We start from the raw sequence: 20901 nt of genomic DNA, 5'->3' as shown, positions 1-20901 counted from the left end.
TAGAACTTTTACTAAATGCAGTTCTTGACCAGTAGGATACATTCCTAGTTTCCATTGGCGCAAGTCCTTGAGATGGAGAGGTATGGCTGCAGGGCTCCTATCTGCACTGCCCATGATACCCTTGCTTCTTCTGCCCTTACAGCAGGCTAACGGCACTGAGCCAGTCATCATTGGCATGAGGCTGGAGCACAGCAGCAAGCCAGGCACTAGCGTCTCAGAACAGGGCAACATTCGAGTGGTGGAAGAAAGCGTAATCCAACTCCGGATCTACGGGCAGGGCATTGACTCGCGCATTGGGAAGATGACCCACTTTGCAGAGGTCCCTGCCAATGCCAGCGGCCTCAATGGCAGCTGCTCCTACGACAACCATGACCTGCACGTCTTACGTTCCCTCAATGACTTGCGGGATACTTCTGCTGTTCTAGTCATAGAGGTCCAGGCCCTGCGCAAGAACACCCACGGCAAGAAGTACACGCTGTGCATAGAGGGCAAGGATGGGCAGCTGCGGCAGCAGCTCCTGTCCGATGACATGTTTATCGAAGTGGTGGAGGGCGAGGACTTCTCTGTGCCTTTGTGGATGCATATCTCCCTCATCCTCATCCTCCTGACACTTTCGGGCATGTTCAGCGGCCTCAATCTGGGCTTGATGGCGCTAGATCCCATGGAGCTGCGCATTGTGCAGAACTGTGGCACAGAAAAAGAGAGGATCTATGCTGCCCAGATCGAGCCTATCCGCGAGAAGGGCAACTATTTGTTGTGCTCGTTACTGCTGGGCAATGTTTTAGTGAATACCAGCCTCACCATCTTGTTTGATTCTCTGGTGAAAGCCAATTCTATCTCCATTGTGGTCTCCACCTTGGGCATTGTCCTCATTGGGGAGATTATCCCCCAGGCTTTCTGCTCCCGGCACGGTTTGGCTGTGGGAGCCAACACCCTCCTGATCACCAGGCTTGTCATGCTGCTGACGTTCCCGCTCTCTTATCCCATCAGCAAGATCCTAGACCGTGTGCTCGGCAAAGAAATGGGCACTGTTTACAACCGAGAGAAGCTTATGGAGATGCTGAAGGTGACAGAGCCCTACAGTGACCTGATGAAGGAGGAGCTGAATATCATCCAGGGTGCCCTGGAGCTCAGGTCCAAGACGGTGGAGCATGTCATGACTCCGCTGTGTGACTGCTTCTTGCTAAACATCGACGCCATCTTGGACTTTGATACAATGAGTGACATCATGGAGAGCGGGTACACCCGCATCCCTGTCTACAGCAAGGAGAGGACGAATATTGTCGACATGTTGTACATCAAGGATCTCGCCTTTGTAGATCCTGACGACTGCACTCCACTCAAGACCATCACGCAGTTTTACAGCCACCCTGTCCATTTTGTCTCGCACGACACCAAACTGGATGCCGTGCTTGAAGAATTCAAAACTGGTAAGGGACGGGAACTCAGCTCTTGTCTTCTGATTTAAAACAAACACGGCATGTATCAGCCACCGCTGGTCTTCTCATCCCTTCCTTTAACTGCCATTCGCCATGCTCTTTCAATGTTCCAACAATCATAGCAACAGTTGCCGGGAGATGTGCACACTCCCCTGACCTCATCCCATCCAGTTGCTAAGGCCCTCTTCCAAAACTGAAATCTTTAGTGCCCATGGAACTCAGTAATGGGGCAGTTAATTGAATGGATATGTATGATGGGTGATCCAATACCCAGCTTCCTTCCAATTTATTGAAATAGGAGCTTCTCTCTGTTCTTGGAGAAGTGAAAATACTGAAAGACTCTTACACAACAGCTATTTTGTGTTGGAACATATCACTCTCAAAATTCCCAAAGCGCTCATAGTTCCAATCTTAGTCATGCAATCTTTGCCAAACTGTAAAGTGCTCTAGTGTCCTTAGGCCCATCAGTTTTGCTTAACCCAACTCATAGAGTGGTTGTGAAGGACTGTCTTCTGCCCTATGCCCCTTGCAGGGCCTTGCGCTCTGCAGGTACCAACTTGTTGGTTGTTCCTGGCCCCAGGGATGCTCGCCTAGTCTCAACCAGAGCAAAGTCCTTTTGAGCCAGTTTGGTGTAGTGGTTAGGAGTGTGTACTTCTAATCTGGCATACCGGGTTCGATTCTGCACTCCCCCACATGCAGCCAGCTGGGTGACCTTGGGCTTGCCACGGCGCTGATAAAACGGTTCTGACCGAGTGGTGACATCAGGGCTCTCTCAGCCTCACCCACCCCACAGGGTGTCTGTTGTGGGGAGAAGAATGGGAAGGCAACTGTAAGCCGCTTTGAGACTCATTCGGGTAGGGAAACGCAGCATATAAGAACCAACTCTTCTTCTTCTATTGTGATTGGTTTTTAATGGGGGTTTTATTGCATTTTATTGCATGGATTTTCTTTTATGTTACCCACTGCAAGCCGATTTTCGAGAGTGGCAGGTTATAAATCCAACTTACAAACAAACAAATAAATAAAAAAGGAAGAGGAATGAGCCAGATACACTGCCCCATGCTTCTAGAGGGAAAGGAAGGGTTCAGATGTGAATGATATATAATCAATCCTAAGAAAGAGCATCAGTGCCCTCAAGTCAAGATTTGATTAGTGTTATTATTTACTGAATGTAATGTATAACACTTTCCCTTTACCTGATTTTTAAAAAATCTGGTGCCATGCCTTTGATCTGAATCTCCATGAGAAACTGTGGGGTAAAGGAGTGCAGAATTTTGGTCTGCATCTCAATAGAAAAAATGTGGTACAGAAATAATAGATTTTGGTCACGGTAATACCACCAAAATGTTTTCTGCAGGTAAAAGTCACCTGGCTATTGTCCAAAAGATAAGCACTGAGATTGGGCATGACCCTTTTCCTGAAGTGGTTGGTGTAGTGACCCTGGAGGATGTTATCGAAGAGATAATCAAGTCAGAGATCCTGGATGAATCAGATATCTATAGTAAGTTCCTTTAATTCATTTCTCTAGAAAATAGCAGCATATGAATGTTTTGCTTCTTAGATTAGGTTTTCATGTGCCATGTTTGTTTGGGGTGCATTGTACACTTCTCTTCCTAGTGTCCTGTTAAACATGGTGGAGTTTGTACGGCAACCTTTAACACATCTCCTTCCTTCACTACACTCCTTGGTGTAGTGAGAGCCAGCTTGGTGTAGTGTAATGGTTAAGAGGGGAGGCCTCTAATCTGGTTGGATTCCTCACTCCTCCACATGCAGCCAGCTGGGTGACCTTGGGCCCATCACAGTTCTCTCAGAGCTCTCTCAGCCCCACCTACCTTACAGGGTGTCTGTCATAGGGAGGGGATGGGAAGATTGTAAGCTGATTTGAGACTCCTTCAGATAGTAAAAAGTGTGGTACAAAAACCCAGTTCTTCTTCACAGCCGACAACCGCACCAAGAGACAGGTCAGCAGCTGGAGGAGGAGGAGGGACTTCTCCGCTTTCAAGGGTGACAGTGAAACCAGACCCAGGATCTCCCCTCAGCTACTCTTGGCTGCCCACCGCTTTCTTTCCACAGGTCAGCATCCTCACCTTGGGGGGAGGATTACCTGGTATGGCAGAGACGGATTGCATGCCCTGTGACACAAGGCCAGTGCCTCAAACTGGGCTTACAGTGTTGCCATGAGCTGCTGTGAAGAGTTGTGGCAGCTCTAAAGGAAACAAGTATCATAGGAAACTGAAAAGGGGAAGTGGTGTGTGAGCTGGGGAATAGGGTTGCCTGCTCTGGGTTGAGAAATACCTGGAGACTTGGGGTGTGGAGCCAAGCGTGGGCAGGATTTGCGTTGGGGAGAGACCTCAGTGGAGTGTCATGTTATGGAGTCCACCCTCCAAAGCAGCCATTTTCTCCAGGGGAACTGATTTCTGTCGCCTGAAGATGAGCTGTAAAACTGGGAGATCCCTAGGTTCCCACCTGGGGACTGGCATGGGGGTTCACTTGGTACCACCCACTCCTACCTTTGGCCACCCCATTCTTTCTCCTCCCTCCAATGAGGACACATACACAGTTCTCTTTGGGAATGTGTTACCCGGGAAAGGTGCACCCTCTTCTGTTACCATGTATAGTCTGTGCTGGCAGATTGTAAATATGCAAAGTCTTGAAACACTGGCTGCTTAAGAATAAATAGTTTTATTGTGGAGAGAAACAACTTTGTAGAGAGAGTGGGCAGAGACAGGCCTAACAATCTGACTACCTTTGTTCATCTGAAGACAAACAGGAAGTGTGCTCGAGGGAGCAGGAAGTCTCCAACTGAGTCAATCAGGAAACAGGAGAAGATTTGAGAAATACTAGGAAGTTCCTATCTAAATATGCTAATTACATGCCTCTCCCAATGCCCCCTGCAGGATATTCTTCATATATGCTGTTGAATTATGCACACTACAGATCTTGCATATTCCAACAGCCTCCTGGACTCATATTTATCAGAGACAATTTGGCATGAACAGCCCCTTTACCTACAGCTGGGAACTTTGAACCTGAGGCTTTTGCTTCACCACCTATTGAGCTTATCACCTGCTGGATCAGCTTTTAATAGAGAAAGAGCTGTCCTGAATTATGAGAGCCAAGAGAAAGGGAGAAGGCAACCAAAATGGAAGCTTGGCAGAAGCACTTGGTGGTGTTCCACTCATGCACTTATTACTGCTGTGATGTGCTTTCCCCACCCTGAGACATGAGAAGTTCCTGTTGTGCCATTTACCTTTTGGAGGAGAGAGTACTGGAGACTTATGGGACAGCAAGATTTGAGTCCAGTAGTACCAACAAGATTTTGGTGGGTATGAGCTTTTGAGAATCAGAGCTCCTTTCATCAGGAGATGTATGGTGTATCAGTTATATTTCTAAAGGCACAGGTCAAGGCCAGGGGTGGGCAAAACAGTAAATGCCTGGGAAACTTCCTAAGGAAGCATTTCATAAACCAAGTGCCACAAATAGTATGCAAATTTTTGAGTTCTCCAGAACTCTTCCCAAGACTGGATGCAACACTCACCCCCACCCCTTTGAAACAAACGAAACCAAATTAAACCACAGGGACACTCTAGCTCAGTGGTCCGCAACCTTTTTTAGGCTGTGGACCGGTGGGTGTGGGAGGGCGATCCAGTGGTCGCGCATGCACGAAACGGCCGCGCATGAGGCCATGCATGGCGCAAACACATATGCGCGGCTCGGCCGCACATGCATGTTTGCGCATGCGACCGCACTTCCCTCTCCCCCCTCCTCCCGCAAAAAGAAGCTTGCGGCCTGGGGGGGGGGCAGGGGGCAGGGGGCAGGGAGAGGGAGCCACGGCCTGGTGCTGTGGCCTTCGCGGCCCGCGGCCCGGTGGTTGGGGACTACTGCTCTAGCTGCCACACCAGCCTAACTGAATGATCCCTCCTTGGCATGCAGCGGTGACTCAATTTTCTCCTTCCGTCATCCCGGAGAAGTTCCTGCTGCGTCTCCTGAAACACCGCGATGTCATCTGTGAACTCAAGTTTGACGAGGAGAACAAGAAGGCCCTCCAACACTATTTGTACCAGCGGAACAAGGTGGCCGATTACTTCATCCTCATCTTACAGGTAGCGCTCGGCTCACTCTCCCCCTTCCTTTTGGCAGAGGATGCAGGAGGCGCTGGGAACAAAGCCGAGACTTTAGCCATCCACTCCCCTGAGGTACAGCCATGGAGCCTGCTCCTGGGAACCCCAAATATGTCACAGTTGGCACCATCAAACTCCTCTCAGGAGTGCCACTTCCAGCCTTGGGCATAACACTGAAGAAGTCTGTACTAACTGGGTGCAGCACGAGTGGATGAAGCAGAAAACATTTCCCTACAAGGACTATTTGGAATTGGCCCCTCCTCTTCCTCTTGTCCACACCAGCCCCTTTCCTCTGCCTCTTTTTTCAACATGCAGTTTTTGCAGCCCATATAGGTAATCATTATATGCCTCAAGGCTGTGAGAGAGGAGATTTGCAGAGGGGTGGCCGATGGTACTGAGCAGTCAAGAGTGTTGGTCTAGGGGAGCCTTTCTCAACTTTTTTACCGTTTACCTGAAACATTCTTTGGGCTTAGAAAGTCCCGAAGTGGTGCAACCATGCAGAATATGGTTGAGAAGCATAGCTGCATACAGGCCCACCTGGGGCCTCTCCCCTTCCCACCCCTCCAGGCCCATCATTGGCCATTTTGGGAGGGGGAAGGCTGGCCTAGGATCTGGGAGATCAAGGCTCAAATCCCCACTCTGCTGCAGAGGCTTGCTGGGTCTCCTCGAGCCAGTCTTTCACCCTAGCCTCCCTCACAGGGTTATTGTGAGGATAAAATGGAGGGACAATGCTCTTCTAGACTACTTAGGGTCCCCCAGTGGCTCAGGGAAGGGGAAACATGGTGGATGTGAGGGGAGGGGAAGGAAAACGTGAGCTTTGCTGGCATTTGTAGCAACAACTCCCCAAAGGGGAATCGTTCCCACATGGAGACTGAGCAGGGTTTGAAGATCCTAATGCCCATCTCTCTTTTACAGGGGAGAGTGGAAGTTGAAGCTTGCCAGGAAAACATGAAGTTTGAGAATGGACCCTTCTCCTACTTTGGAGTAATGGCCCTGGGTCAAAGTGGCCCAGGTCAGCTGAATCCCTTGACCCTTCCTTAGTGGCTGATTTGTATCCCTTGTCCACTTACAGGAGCTGGACATCAGTGTTACCCACCTGTGAGTGGGACCTGAAGGTCCTCCAGAATTGTAGCTGATCTCCAGATGATGGACATAAGGCCCCCCATCCTTGGAGAAAAAAGGCAGTTTGGGAGGGTGGGCTCTGCCATATTCCATCACTGTTGAGCGCCCACTCCTTCTCAGACTCCCCCTGCCCCAAGCATGGCTCCCAAATTTCTAACAATTTTCCAAGCCACAATTAGCAACCCTAGATGTCAGCAAGAAAGGCAGCCATTTTATCCAGGGTAACTGAACTGTGTCATCTGGAGATGAGTTGTCAAACTGGGGGAGCTCCAGGGTGGTGGTGGGGGGAAAGGGGCATCATCCATCCATCCATCCATCCATCCATCCATCCATCCATCCATCCATCCATCCATCCATCCATCCATCCATCCATCCATCCATCCATCCATCCATCCATCCATCCATCCATCCATCCATCCATCCATCTTCATATAATTTCAACATAAGGTGTATGTTTACTGCAGTGCAAAAAATTCAATGTGTGTGTATTTTTCTAACTCCTAACTGCAGCCACTCCTCTAAATTCTATAAAAGACTGGGGCTGCTGACTAGGCCAGTTGACAAGTTGCTCCTTTACGTGTTGGAATATAAAAAATAATTTCCGATGAAACAGGCGGGAAGGAAGCCTAGAACTTTCAAATGTCACCCCATTGATCACCAGGGTTGAGTCGAAGCTGATGGAGCTCACCTTTAGCATTTTTTCTTTAACTCCCTAAAAAGAAAAGGCCTTTAGAGATGCTCTGCTAGATTTCAGCAAGTGAGATTTTGCAGAGTGTATTTCATAGATAAATTAACTTTGTAGAAGCCCTTGTAAATATATACAGCTTTCAGAAAGTTTTTAACCAAGTTTCCCCCCCCCCCCATCCGTTGTTATAATTGCTAATGGGTTTTGGTTTGGAAACCTTCAGAGAAGAAGCAAATATTTGGCAGTGCTTTTAGATCAATCCTTGTGAGGAATCTGGTAGTGGCAGAGAGTAAAGCCAGAAGAAAGTGATGGGGTAGTTTCTAGCGATATGATCAGTCCTAAGCACAAACATAGCAATGTGATCCTGAGCTATAGGGAGGACCAATCAATGTACTGAAAAATGAGATCTGGTGCCCTCTAGTGGTTTTATTTCAAGACAGTTTTCACATTTTTGAGGCAGAAAGAACCAAAGGATGTTTTTCTCTGGTTCCCCAAGGAGAAGCTGGTGGCCCTGGAACAGCAAAAGTGCTCTCCAGGCCAGCAGTGCCAGTAAAGCCATGTGGCTGCTTTAAGGAGTCACACCAACTTAGCTGGGCCTGTAGTCAGAGGTCAAGAACCTAAACAGGTCAAAACAAGGGAAGTGAACTTAAGCCTGTAAGGATAGAACACAATAAAAATATATATAGTACTAATATTTATTAATCAAGTTTAAAACCCAAGGCTTTTTGCATAGCCTCAATAAAATCAATGCATATATACATACTAATGCCTCTACTGATCAGATGCATTTGGCATTACCGCCTTTATCAATGGTCAGGCATCAAATAAATACAAGAATTGTTATAGGCAGTTGGCCCCTTTACATAAAATGATATACTCAGGACACTATAGACCTCTGAAAGGAAAAAGAAGGAAAGCTGAGTCATAATAGCATGGTATAATTCTATTAGGGAAACTTAAAAAAATATATGCTTCTTACTTACATAGTCAATTCTGTGGACCAGAAGGCCAGATAAAACTACTTAAAGCCTCTAATATTTCAAATTCAGGCCCAGGTACAGGCAAGCACCTATAAAGTTTATAACTATGTAATTATTAGAAATTAGTATTATGATATGACACAGCAATATAATTGTTCTGACCTTTTTAGGTTCTTGACTTTTGTTTGAGTCAGGATATTTTCTCCTTTTTGTTTTGGACAGTCCTGTTGTCAGAGGGCCAGCTGGTCCAGAAGATGACCATGGGAATTCCTCCATGAGGGATGAAACCACAAATCTCAGGGAATATTCACTCCCATAGGATTTCCCTGGGACTTCCCTGATGCATGGGGCCCTAGCAGCAAGGCTGTGGAGAAGCCCACTGTGAGAGAGAAAGGATGCAGGGTGAGGTTAGCACCCTCCTTTCCCTCTACTAAGGTCACCAAGACCTCCTACACACTGGAGGCCACCCAAGTTCGGGGGTCCAATCCAGCAACACTGGCTTCTGATACTGAAAAAAAAGGCAGACCAGTCATTGGCTTGTGGATGCTAAGTTTCTTGCTTTTTTCTTTTTTCTTTACTTTGGGTCTGAACAGGTAAAACTAATTTTCTAACAATTTAAGAGTGAACAAGCAGAAGTACAAATCAATCCTCACCGCCCCACCATTGCCTCAGCTTTCCCCTATGAATAATCAAACTAGTTACTTTGCAAAGGAAACCATTTTTGAAGTGATTCACAGCCAACCCATGTATATGTAACTGGCTGTTAATGCGCATGAGAGCAAAGTTTATCCACATGGCGAAGGCTTTCCCTGCCTTTCCCATCACTGTTGAGGTATCTGTTGTGGTGGAAGTTTTCTCTGCACTTTCCTGGCCTCAGCCTGCTTCCCCCAGCTGCTGTTCCCGCACCCTACGACCAGAGGGCTGTTTTTAAAGTGAAGCGATAAATGACAATGACATATTTTAAACAATGGCAATATGGCAACCAGCCTTTGTTTCCTGAGAAAGGCTTGCTCCCTCTTGGCCACTCAAGAAGAAAGGCCTCCTGTTTAACAGTCCAAGTTGTCCCCAGAATGGAGGGAGGGTGGCTTGGTGAAACGAGGGGGGCAGTGAAGAAGACACCATTCCCGCCTCACTGTGCCTTCTGTTTGCTTTTAGATGTATATACTGTGTCTTGCCTGGGCAATCTCAACCGCTTGACCTCAGTGAGTCACCACGAATACCACCCTGGTGCCAGCAGCGTCAACCAGATCCTGCCAGCCCCCAGTGTGCAGTATCTGGCTGACTTCACAGTCCGTGCCCTCTCCGATCTGACATACATCAAGGTAAGGCATCAACAGGTCTGAGAAAGAGAGCCTTGGCCCTGCAACGGGGGACTGCAGGCAGCCATCCTGTTACTTGAGTATCAGAGGGTAGAGCTGGATTTACAGTGGCACTCTCAGGACCTCTATCCTGTGAGTAAACCCCATTGATTCCATCTGAGTAGACCTACTTAGAATGGCTCCCTTAGCTTCAGACTAGACATGACTTCATTCTCCTTCCCCAGAGTCATAAGGCAGCAGCTGGGAACAGATTTTCCAAGTACGTCAGTGGCCCCAATTCAGATCAGGGCCATGGCCCAGTGTGGGGAATAAGGGGCTTCATCCTCCTCCATGTCACTTTAATGACCTGAGACCAGGGCTATAGCCCCAGGTGGGCACTGCAGGGTGGTACCTGTCCTTCAGTCTGTCTTGCCCGCCTTCTAGGACCCCAGATTCAGCCCCCGCCTCCTGCCAAGGGTGACTTGGTGGGGAAGATAAAGGAAGCCAGCGGGGCAGAAGCCCTGGGAAGGAAGCCGGCTGTGTGGTGTAGTTCTACAAGGGCAGAGGCTGCTGGAGAGAGGGAGGGATGAAGAGAGGAGGCTGGCCCTCCACATGTTATTTTGGGGCTGCAACAGGTACAGAGGGAAAAAGGCAGAAAGTGCTAAGAGTTAAGAGTCAGAAGCCACGGTCTGCTTAGGCTTGCAGTTGGGACTGCTCGGAGGCGGGACGTTTCCCTAGATGGCAAACAACTGCCTCTTGTTCGAGCACTTTTGTGGCATTCGTGTATTTTATTTTCCTCAGTTTATATGCCCCAGTGGAGACCCAAAGGAGTTTACATCATTTCCCTCCCCTCCATTTTATCCTCACAGCAGTGATGTGAGGCAGGCCAGTTCAAGAGTGTGCGATTGGCCTAATGTCACTCAGCAAGCCTCCCTGGCAGGGTGGGGATTTGAACAAACCCATTTTTAAAACTATAAAAACAACACTTCATCCTTTCAGTTTCGTTATCCTTTTGCATTCCTGATCATTGACATGCCGATGAATCGTACATAAAGCGTCCACATCCCAAACAGCCTTTGCTGTGAATCCTTTATTGGGAAGCGGCATGTGTGAGGTCTCACAAGAAGTCTTGAATCTATGCAGGAGCACCCTGTGCTATCGTTTTAGTGTGCGCATCATTTCCACCTGGATTCCGGGTAACTGCTCACATCTATCATTTCCCTTTTCTGTAAAGCATCCCTCAGAAGCTCTTTAATTCCACCAAAATATTTTACTGACGTTCCCTACACATACTGGTGTTCCTTCCCAAGCCACATTTAGCTATAAGGCCAGAGGCTGCAACCCCATAGCGTAGCCACGGTCTGCACTTATCTGACAACCAGCAGGTAGGTTATGTTGCTACAGCTACTGTTTCCTTGATGCTTTTTGCATCTGCATTAGGGGGCAGAGGGTGTCTTTCATGCAGCACAATTCAGCCAGGGAGGGGAAGATAGGGACGGGGTTACCTATTGTTATCCCTCACTTTGTGCCTAAGCCATGCGCTGTCCCAATCCCAGAAGGCTTGCACCATTTTTCTTCCTGGGCCATCCCTGACAAAAGTTAGCTATATAAACTGATTTGGTTAAAAAGGGAGGAGGAATCAATCTCTGATTACTCCCAACCTGGCTGTGCATGGCGCCTCTTCTCTCCTTCATTGTATTTACAGCCGTTCATTTCTTTGTGCCTCTACTCTGTCTCCTTCTTTAATGCAGATCACACGCAGTCAATACCAGAACTGCCTGTTGGCCTCGCAGATGGAGAATAGCCCTCCCCCTTCGGACAACGAGCAGTCCAAACTCAGTGTTTTATAAGCCCTGGCCCCTCTGGTGGCCTGCCTGCCCCGGTCTGTCCCAGACAAGACTTGAGCTCGACAGGATGGTCGGCTACTCTGTGTCATGCGGATGGATTCCACGGACTTCATCCCAAAGCCTGCAATGGCTGATCCATCCATCCGAGTCGCACCATTTTTAGTTGGGTGACCTTGATCGACGACCTGTCTTAAGGCAAGAAAGACAAAACTGGTTCTATAGGCCTATTGGTTGCTGGCTTCTGTCTTTCTGCCTCCCACCCCCTCACCTTGCCCCCGTGTCTCTCTCTCTGAACGAAAAGGCACAGGAATGCTGTAGATTTCAATCAAGCATTTGTGGGAGATCTTCTTGCTCCTCAAGGAGGGAGTAACAAGGCCTCTATCTATTGTCAGAGATAGAAGGTGCGAATTTGATTAACATTTGTTCATCAGAGGCATAAAAATGACCCCAAATATTTGCTATGAACAAATCTATTTTTGTGTTGTTGTTGTTGTTTTTAATTCACTCAGCTGTTTATTGGGAAAAGGCTCCTCTTTGGTCTTCTATTTTCTTTCAGTCTCAGGTTTCCTCTCCCCATGAAAATATTGTGTCTGCTCAGCACAGCATGGGGTTTATATTTTTGGTTGGAATAATAAAGTGCAAACTTCATCAAACCTCTTTGAGTTCCCCTCCTTTTATTCTTGCTGCAATGCATGGAAGTGGAATTTGAAGGGCATGAAGCAGCATTACCCCGAGTCAGACTCTGGGCTTAAGACAGTAAGTGGCTCTCAGTGGCTCTGGAGGAGTTCCTTCACATCACCTTCTATCTGATCTTTCTAGCTGGAAATACCAGGGTTTGGATCCAGGCCAGGCAAAAGGATTTTTGCCTATGGAGTGTCATTTTACAGCCTCCCTGGGAGATGGGGATCATGTTCCATGGGCCAAAACCCTTGCACCCATAGAAACAGCTAGCCTGGATCCAGACTCAAAGACTGAACATGGGACTTTCTGCATATAAAGCAAAGACTTGGCTGCAGAGTGACAGATCCACCACAGTAACAAAGATCCAAAGTGTGTAAAATATACACATACCTGTAATTTGAGCTATCTTTAATGTAGCTTGCTTATCTTACTATGTGGTGCCAGTCTGAACTCAGGCTGCCAGGTGCCCTGGTATGGGTAGGGGCCCCCTGCTTTCCAGACACATGTTCAGTGTAAACCAACCAGAGCTGCAAAGAAATGGGCGGTATAGAAATATAAATAAACAAACAAACAAATAAATAAATCTCACACATACCCCAACTTACCCCAAACTGGAAAAACACTGCATTTTAACATTACATGCTGACATTGCTCAGAAGTGACATCAGCACATTGAGGGGTGTGTGTGTGTGTGTGTGGGGGGGGTGATGCTCTTGTTCTGGGGCAAAACTCCATGGTTAGAAGCAAATTCTACCATAGATTGTTACCCAAAAGCAAGAATGCCCCCCACATCTTTGCCATGCTGATATCACTTCCAGGTGGCATCAGTACATCGTGTCTCTCCTGGATAGTGCCCCCCCTCCCGTCAGCAGCGCAAAAAGTTCTGGCAGCCCTGTTGAAGAAGGTCCTCTCCTTTGAACAGAGTCTTAATGTATGGAAATGGACAGGTGATGCCTTTTATGGCCTGGAGATAAACAACATCACCTGGTAAACAGCCTCCAATTGACCTCTGTTCAAGGGACAAGATTTTTTCCCCTTCAGGCCAGTTGGCAGCCTTAAGTGTGGCTGCACACCCGTATGCTTTTATTTTCAGAGAGGGGGAGATCTCTGTGATCTTTATCCTGTCTTTTTTGTTCCCTCAGTATCAAAGAACCAAGAGCTGGGTATCTGAAGTCCAAAGCAGGCAACAGGACCTGTTCAGAACTTTACAATCCAGCTTTCCTGAGAAACTGGGATGTAGAATAGTTTTTTAAAAAATCCCTCTGCATACAGAGCAGCATGAAATATATACTAAACGGCCTTTAAAATAATCCTAATTTTCTTCTAGGGAAAAAGTCTTTTTGTACCATCGTTCTCCACAAGAGAGCACTCTGGCCTTCTCTCAAATGAAAAATAACCTGCACACGATCATCCAGATATTGACTTTAGTGCTCATTGGAATTTTTAAAAAATAAAGTTAAAAACTCATGCAAAGCTCCCCACTCTGCAATATTCTACGACTCTGCGAACATTTAATTTTTTGTATCTGTCTGTCAGCTCTAAACTGCCCCCCTTTCTTTTAAGGCATTTTGCCAAAGATACATTTAAAAACAGAACACTTTTTAAAAGATCTGTTTTTCTTTGGATACTGATTATAGATTCTTTAGCATAGGGGTAGTCAACCTGTGGTCCTCCAGATGTCCATGGACTGCAATTCCCATGAGCCACTGCCAGCAAGGGCTCATGGGAATTGTAGTCCATGGACACCTGGAGGACCACAGGTTGACTACCCCGGCAGAGTGATAGTGGTTGGGACTGCGCTGCAAACCTCTTTTCTTGCTAGCAGCTTCTGGGGGTTCCCTGTACTGGAGCAGCTGAAGACAGCTCATAGTTTAAAACATACCTTGATACCTGATCTCATACCTTGATACCTGATCTCAGATACCTGTACACCAAAGGGTGTTATTGCAGATTTATGGGCCTCCTTCCCAATTAATCCATCTCCTTGTTTGGGATGTGGGAGTTAGATTACATGTCAAAGATAACATGTCAAAGCCTTAAGTAATTGATAGTTGGGGGAAGATGTCCAATATATAATTAACTTAACAGTAGGAATAATTTCTGAATTATTCTTTGTTCTCTCTCATTACATTCTAAACTCTATGGGTCCTAAATAAGATGCACTTGGCTTGGCTCCAGCATAAAGACTTTGTTATGAGAGACCAACTTTACAAGACTGGACACCCAACACTCCACCTGATAATGATAAGGCAAGAGGAGCCCTGATTAAAGGTTTTGCTGAAAGGGGTGATAGAGACTGAAGCTAGGACCGTTTGTAGGCGGAGCACATGCTCCAAACCACAGCCTGTAGCTTGATATTAATGATGTGGCAGCAGAATGCTTCATTTCCCCTGCTTAAGGTACCCCACTTGGAAACAGTTAGAGCCCATTTAGGGTTGCCATACTCCAGGTGATGGCTGGAGATATCCTGGGATTAAAGCTGACCTCCAGGAAACAGAGATTGTTTACCCTGGAAAAATGGCCACTTTGGAAGCCAGTCTCTATGGCACTATATATTAGTCCCTACAGAAACCTCACCCTCCTCTGGCTCCACCCCCAAAAAATCTCAACCCAGAGCTGGCAACCCTAAGCCCATTCTTTCTTAGAATCATAGCGTTGGAAGGGGCCATACAGGCCATCTAGTCCAACCCCACGCTCAACGCAGGATCAGCCCTAACCATCCTAAAGCATCCAAGAAAAGTGTGTATCCAGCCTTTGCTTGAAGACTACCAGTGAGTGCAGTGGCTAAGAGCACTCCACATGTAACCAGTGGGGGACCCAGGGCCAGTTATAGTTCTCTCAGAGCTGTTCTCACTGAGAAGTTCTGTCAGAATTTTCTCAGCCCTACCTACCTCACAGGGTGTCTATTGTAGGGAGATGAAGGGTAGGTGATTGTAAGCCACTTTGAGACTTCTTTGGGTAGTGGAAAGGTGGGGTTTAAAAAACCAGCACTACTTCTTCACCTGAGACCCGGCCTAGAGAGCTGCTCCAGTCAGAGCAGATGAGATTGATCAATGGTCAGACTCAGTAGAGGGTGGCTTCACTTTTGTTTTATGGCTAAACCCAGGTTCTGCAGTGTCTGGTTGCAGAATTGGGGGGGGGGGGGAGAGACTGGGTTTCATAGAATTCAACCCACAGCTTAAAAACAGAGACACCCTGAACCTTTCTTGTTTCAAGGTGTCAGTACATAAAGGCAGCGAGCTTTTGTTACCAGCCCCTGCTTATGTGCTAGAGCAGCAGCTTGGTCTGCAAGTAGATTTGCCAGGTCCACCCTTTCCACTGGCGGAGGATGGAGGTGGGGTAGGGTCACCTGATCCAGGTTGGGAAACTTTTGGAGATTTGGGGAACACAGGGACCTTAGTGGGGGGCAATGCCCTGGAGACCACTCCCCAAAGCATCCAGGGGAACTGATCTCTGTAGCCTGGAGATTAGCTGTAATTCTGGCAGATCCCCAGGTCCCACCTGGAGATAGCATCCCTATCTGCAGGTGATGATCCTTCTTTTTGTGCTGTTTGCTGATTTCTGCAGAACAAGATGCCATGGGACCAGATGTGGCCAGGACTGTCCCTGCCCCCCATCAGCTGGCAACTAACTGAAAGTAAACTAAAGTCACTTCTGCACAGATGTTTTGGTCCGGTTTGGGTCTGAGAATGCAGCAGAGATTCCTTTTCCCTTGAACTTTCACGTTGTGCTGCCTTGTGCACCTTCTGGCTTGCTGTGATCTTTCCTAAACCTGCTTCTCCTTGACTTAAAGTCCAAAGGTGCTAGATGTGGTGGGAGCTGGAAAAGGTAGATCCTCCCCCCAACCCCTGGTGCTGCCTTCACTGGTGCCTTTGTCCCTGCCTGCCCACTCCATGGGAGGGTTTCCCTCCAGTAAATGACATATTGCTACAGCACTGTAAGATGATAGTAAGTTACCAATCAAGAGGGAAAGCACCTGAAAAACTCTATGGTGGCATGGAAGAGAATTCTGGGTAAACCCGTCATATGGATGCTCGATTGCCAATGCAACAGCCTCTGCATTTACAGTGGCTGTAAGGGCACAGTTGTGCACACAGCCTGAGCTCAAGAAGGAGTACTTTTCCTCAAAATTACCATTTGACTTCGCTTTGGAATTGAGGTGGGTAGAATGTCATGTGCGGGATCCTTGTGGCTGATGCTGAGCCAGGATCAAGGTCAACATGGTGGGGCGTCTACCATGGTCCACTACTCCAGGGGTAGTCAAACTGTGGTCCTCCAGATGTTCATGGACTACAATTCCCATGAGCCCCTGCCAGCAAATGCTGGCTTCATTCATCTGCTCCCACCAGGAATGAGCAATTGGCCTAGAGCCCCTGTGGCCATCTCCTGTTTCACACAAGGGAAGGGAACAGAGCACTCTCCTGGGTTTTGCTGGCACTGATGAGGCTTTAAAGGTGCATGAAGGATTGGTGCAGTGCTCCTGCCTCTAGGAGGGCATGCGTGCATTCATGCATATGATAGTGGCATGATGAAACTGTTGGAAGTGAACTAATTTGTATGTCTCTTAGCTTCAGACTTCAGAGGGGGGCTACATAGAGTCAGAGAGATGGCCAAGATCCTAGATGTCATCCTTCCTACTGCTCTGCTGCTGTCCCTGTGATGTGTAGACTGCTATTCTTAAGGAAACTTCCTTCCTTCCATCTTGACACCTTCTCTTCAGTGTGGTGTGGTGTTTAAAAGCAGTGGACTCTAATATGGAGAACTGGGTTTGATTCCCCACTCTTCCACATGCAGTCAGTTGGGTAACCTTGGGTCAGTAATGATACTCTCAGAGCTCTCTCAATCTCACCTACCTCACAGGGTATCTGTTGTGGGGAGAGGAAGGATAGGCCACTTCATAAGCCACTTTGAAGCTCCTTTGGGTGAAAAGTGGGGTATAAAACCTCTTCTCCTTCTCCTTCTCCTTCTCCTTCTCCTCCTTCTCCTTCTCCTCCTCCTCCTCCTTCCCCATGGTGCCCTTTTCTACTCTTATCTTTGCACCATCGGGACAGGGTATGCTTTCCTTCATCTCTACCCATCCTAGTTAGTTAATCTAGATTAGAATCCTGTCTCTATCCTGTCTAGAATGGAGTTCTTTACAATAAAGGATTTTTATTAGTTTGCAAAGATAAAGCATCTCTGTTATTGTGTTTCTCATGAGCCCACACAAGCAGATAGACTTCTGCTGCTTTAAGTGCCTTGAGCATTCTGCTAATCCAAGTATTCCAATAAAAGGGGAGGGCACACCGTTGTCCATGCTCTCCTCCCTCCCTAAATGGCATTATTTTCCTCAGGATTCCCAAATACCTGGAGCTGATCCTGGGGAATCCAGAGTAAAATCTACACAACCTGAATACACAAGGCAAAGCGTTCCTTCTACAGCAGTTGTTAGTAGAAGCCAGGAGAGATGTGACAGAGCCCCTGGGAACAAGAGATTAAGGACAAATTGTTGGTCAAATCTCTTTAGCACTTGAGGAAGCAGGAATGGGCGTGTCTCACAGGCTTGGGGATTAGTTAAACAGGTGATGCCCAGCCCTGCAGTTGACATTCAAAACCTTTCTGAAGCAGGAAACACTTCTGCCTGGATGACGAAGAGAACTACTGAGCCAGCACACAATCGTAGCCTTTCTAATCTCAGAAGTTTAGAATATTTGCTTGTTCTTTTTATCTTGCACCAAAAAGCCTATTTATTTTAAGTGTTTCCATCCCGCCCAGTTCTAGGGGATCTAAAGCAACTCAAAGCAACAAAAACAAAAGATCAGCCCTCACAACCAAACAACAACACATCTAGGGGAGGATGGGATTCAGTTGCTGGTTGAGCCACAAGCACCGTCTGCAAGCCATGAACTAAGAGGCAAAGGGCTAAGGCCTTTGTGGCTCATGGAGCTCATGCTCAAGGCTATGGCCCAGGGGATGACAGGATCACTTAGCCCAGAAGGAACTCAGCTGCTGCTAACTTGCGAACCACAAAATTTTCCTTATACCCGCCATACCTTATTTCAGGGGTGGCCAAACTGTGGCTCTCCAAATGTCCATGGACTACAATTATCATGAGCCCCTGCTAGAGCTTGCATATGCAAAGCCCTGTAGCCATATGCTGGCAGGGGCTCATGGTAATGGTAGTCCACAGACACCTGGAGAATCACAGATTGGCCACCCCTGCCTTATTTCTTCACAATTATCCTACGGTGTCTTCTGAGACTCCAGGCTAGGATTTCCACCTTCTTGTCAGTAGTGGGAGAAACTCTGGATGTCTACAGCTGCTCAGTGGGAGGAAATTCCTGGGCAAAATGGGAGAGTGCAGTTGGCATCCCTGGTGTGGCTATTACTTCCAGCATGTCCTGGAATGAATGTCATCATGACAGGTGATGCCCTAGTTTTTGCTCAAAATTCTACGAATAAATCATAATGTTTGGGTGGAAGCTAGAGCCATCACCCTGGTGTGACAATGTCACTTCCAGACCATGCTGGAAAGACATCAATGGTAACTTCCTGCCTCCCCATCTTCTACTGGTGGCCAGACAATGTCTGGCAACCCTAACAAGGCAGCAAGCACAGTAACTAGTGACAGGTGCATAAAAACACATCTTGAAAACCCACAAGATAAAAATGCCTGACAGGATAAAACCAGCACAACCAGATGATCATACCCTTCATCCCTTTATTTGCTTGTTCATTCATTCAGTTCCAATATTATCCTTCCCTGCAAGCAGACTCGGGGTGGTTTAGAATAATGAAACAAAATGATTTTAAATGCTTTTTCTCATGGGGAGAGTGAAAGTACCAGTCTAACCTAGGACAGAAAGGCTATATGCAGTCTGGGGAAGATGGCTCCTGGCCTGTGCAAGCCATGGACAGATATGCCTAGACCAGCAGTGAATAGCATGCAGATGGCTGTGCCTGTATCTGGCTGAGCTGTGGGAAGTGAGGGGCTTGTTAATGGCTGGACCCCTCCTCACTTTGAGAGGAAGTTTGCCCGCAAACACTTTGCTTCAACATTGCCTGCACAATGCATCACATTACCAGGCGATCATGTCAAATGTACAAACTGACCAAATTGTGCTGTCTGCCCTCAAGCAGAAATGGGACTGTACATGTCAGCCAGACGCCATGCTTTCAGAATCTGCCTAGATTCCTTGTATTAGATGATTGTGTGTCCCTCCACACTCAAGATAGCAGTACATATCTTCTAAAGGTATTATTAATTCCATCAACCGTAGAAGCGTTCCTTCCCCTCTTACCTCCAAAACTCAACTAGGTATTCACTAACAGCCTACCACATGGAGTCAGCATCCTGTCCTACAAACACAGACTGGTCAAGAAACCATTTTTCCTTCTAATTTTGTTCAGGTAATGCAATCACAGTTTTTGTCTCTTTCCCAGGAAAATTCAATAAGAATTCACCTGGGGCAATCACAATTATTGTTCCTATTCTGAGAAGACTCCTGTGTTTGGCCCAAGGTTTTGCCTCAAATCAGACAGGACCATCACATGCCTACCAGTTTCTTTATTACACATGCACACAATCACATCAAGTACATTGTTTTAGGGGCTACAGCAACCAACCATAGCCTGAGGATACAAATTTCCCATTTAAACCAAACACCAGAACCCATCTCTGTGCATGTGTGTTCTTGGATCCAGTACAGACATCCCTACCCATTTGTAGGCCTCCTCATCTTCTAGGTAAAGGTAAAGGTAACCCCTGTGCAAGCACCAGGTCATGTCTGACCCTTGGGGTGACGCCCTCTAGCGTTTTCATGGCAGACTCAATACGGGGTGGTTTGCCAGTGCCTTCCCCAGTCATTACCGTTTACCCCCGAGAAATCTGGGTACTCATTTTACCGACCTCAGAAGGATGGAAGGCTGAGTCAACCTTGAGCCGGCTGCTGGGATTGAACTCCCAGCCTCATGGGCAAAGCTTTCAGACTGCTGCCTTACCACTCTGTGCCACAAGAGGCTCTTTATCTTCTAGAGACACTGGTAATTTCTTCCACAGACCTCTCCACATTGTGATGGCAGCTATGCTTCCCACAATATTCCTTCTCTTAAGATCCACTAACTCCTGGCTTTTTTGGTTTAAATTCTTGTGTGTGTGCTTAGCTTATTTTATGTGCAAATTTATTAGTCATCTTTAAATTATTTCTCTTAACATTACATTCATTTATTTCAGTCTGGTTCATTTTGAGAGTTTTTAAGAAAATAACCCTAGTATACCTGTCTTGCTACACTAAATTCCCCACTTAAGTATCTACTTTAGGTAAAAGCCTTGCAGGCTTTCTCCCTCCCTCCTTTCTTTGTGGTGGAGGGGCCTAGTGTTGCTCTTGGCCATACCCTTTTCTCCTCCCAATCCAGCCCTACTGGGATCTGTTGACATATGAACTATCCTAAGATAGGCCACCTAAGACATGAGTACAGCAGGTACAAGGGAGAATAGTTGGAGATGCCATTCATAACGGCTGTAAATGGCTTTAAAGGTAATACCCAGCACTTTACATTGGCCTGGAGATAAGTAACCCAGGAAACTGATATAACACTGGAGTTACATATTGACCGTGGACTGGAGTGTCACTGCTGCATTTTATACTAACCAGTGTTTCCAGTGTGTCATCAAAGGCAGCCCCACCTAGAGTGCATTACAGTAATCCTTCCTGGAGGTTACAATAGGGTGGATCAGTATGGCTAGATC

General features: G+C 47.1%; 1 protein-coding gene across 2 annotated transcripts; it reads left to right on the top strand.

Moving 5' to 3' along the window:
* On the top strand, positions 1-12109 carry LOC143837639 (metal transporter CNNM4-like). Of its 2 annotated transcripts, XM_077337691.1 has the most exons (7): positions 1-1430; positions 2797-2940; positions 3378-3512; positions 5373-5542; positions 6476-6572; positions 9503-9669; positions 11397-12108. In XM_077337691.1, the coding sequence occupies exons 1-7, from the start codon at positions 83-85 to the stop codon at positions 11493-11495; spliced, it is 2160 nt and encodes a 719-aa protein (XP_077193806.1). In that variant the 5' UTR covers positions 1-82; the 3' UTR covers positions 11496-12108. The 2 variants fall into 2 exon arrangements, with proteins under 2 accessions (XP_077193806.1, XP_077193807.1); XM_077337692.1 differs by lacking the exon at positions 3378-3512 and having other exon boundaries at positions 11397-12109.
* Positions 12110-20901: the final 8792 nt, after the last annotated feature.

This window comes from Paroedura picta, chromosome 5, assembly GCF_049243985.1.
Source record: "Paroedura picta isolate Pp20150507F chromosome 5, Ppicta_v3.0, whole genome shotgun sequence".
Lineage (NCBI taxonomy): Eukaryota > Metazoa > Chordata > Lepidosauria > Squamata > Gekkonidae > Paroedura > Paroedura picta.
This window is presented reverse-complemented; position numbering and strand designations above follow the sequence as displayed.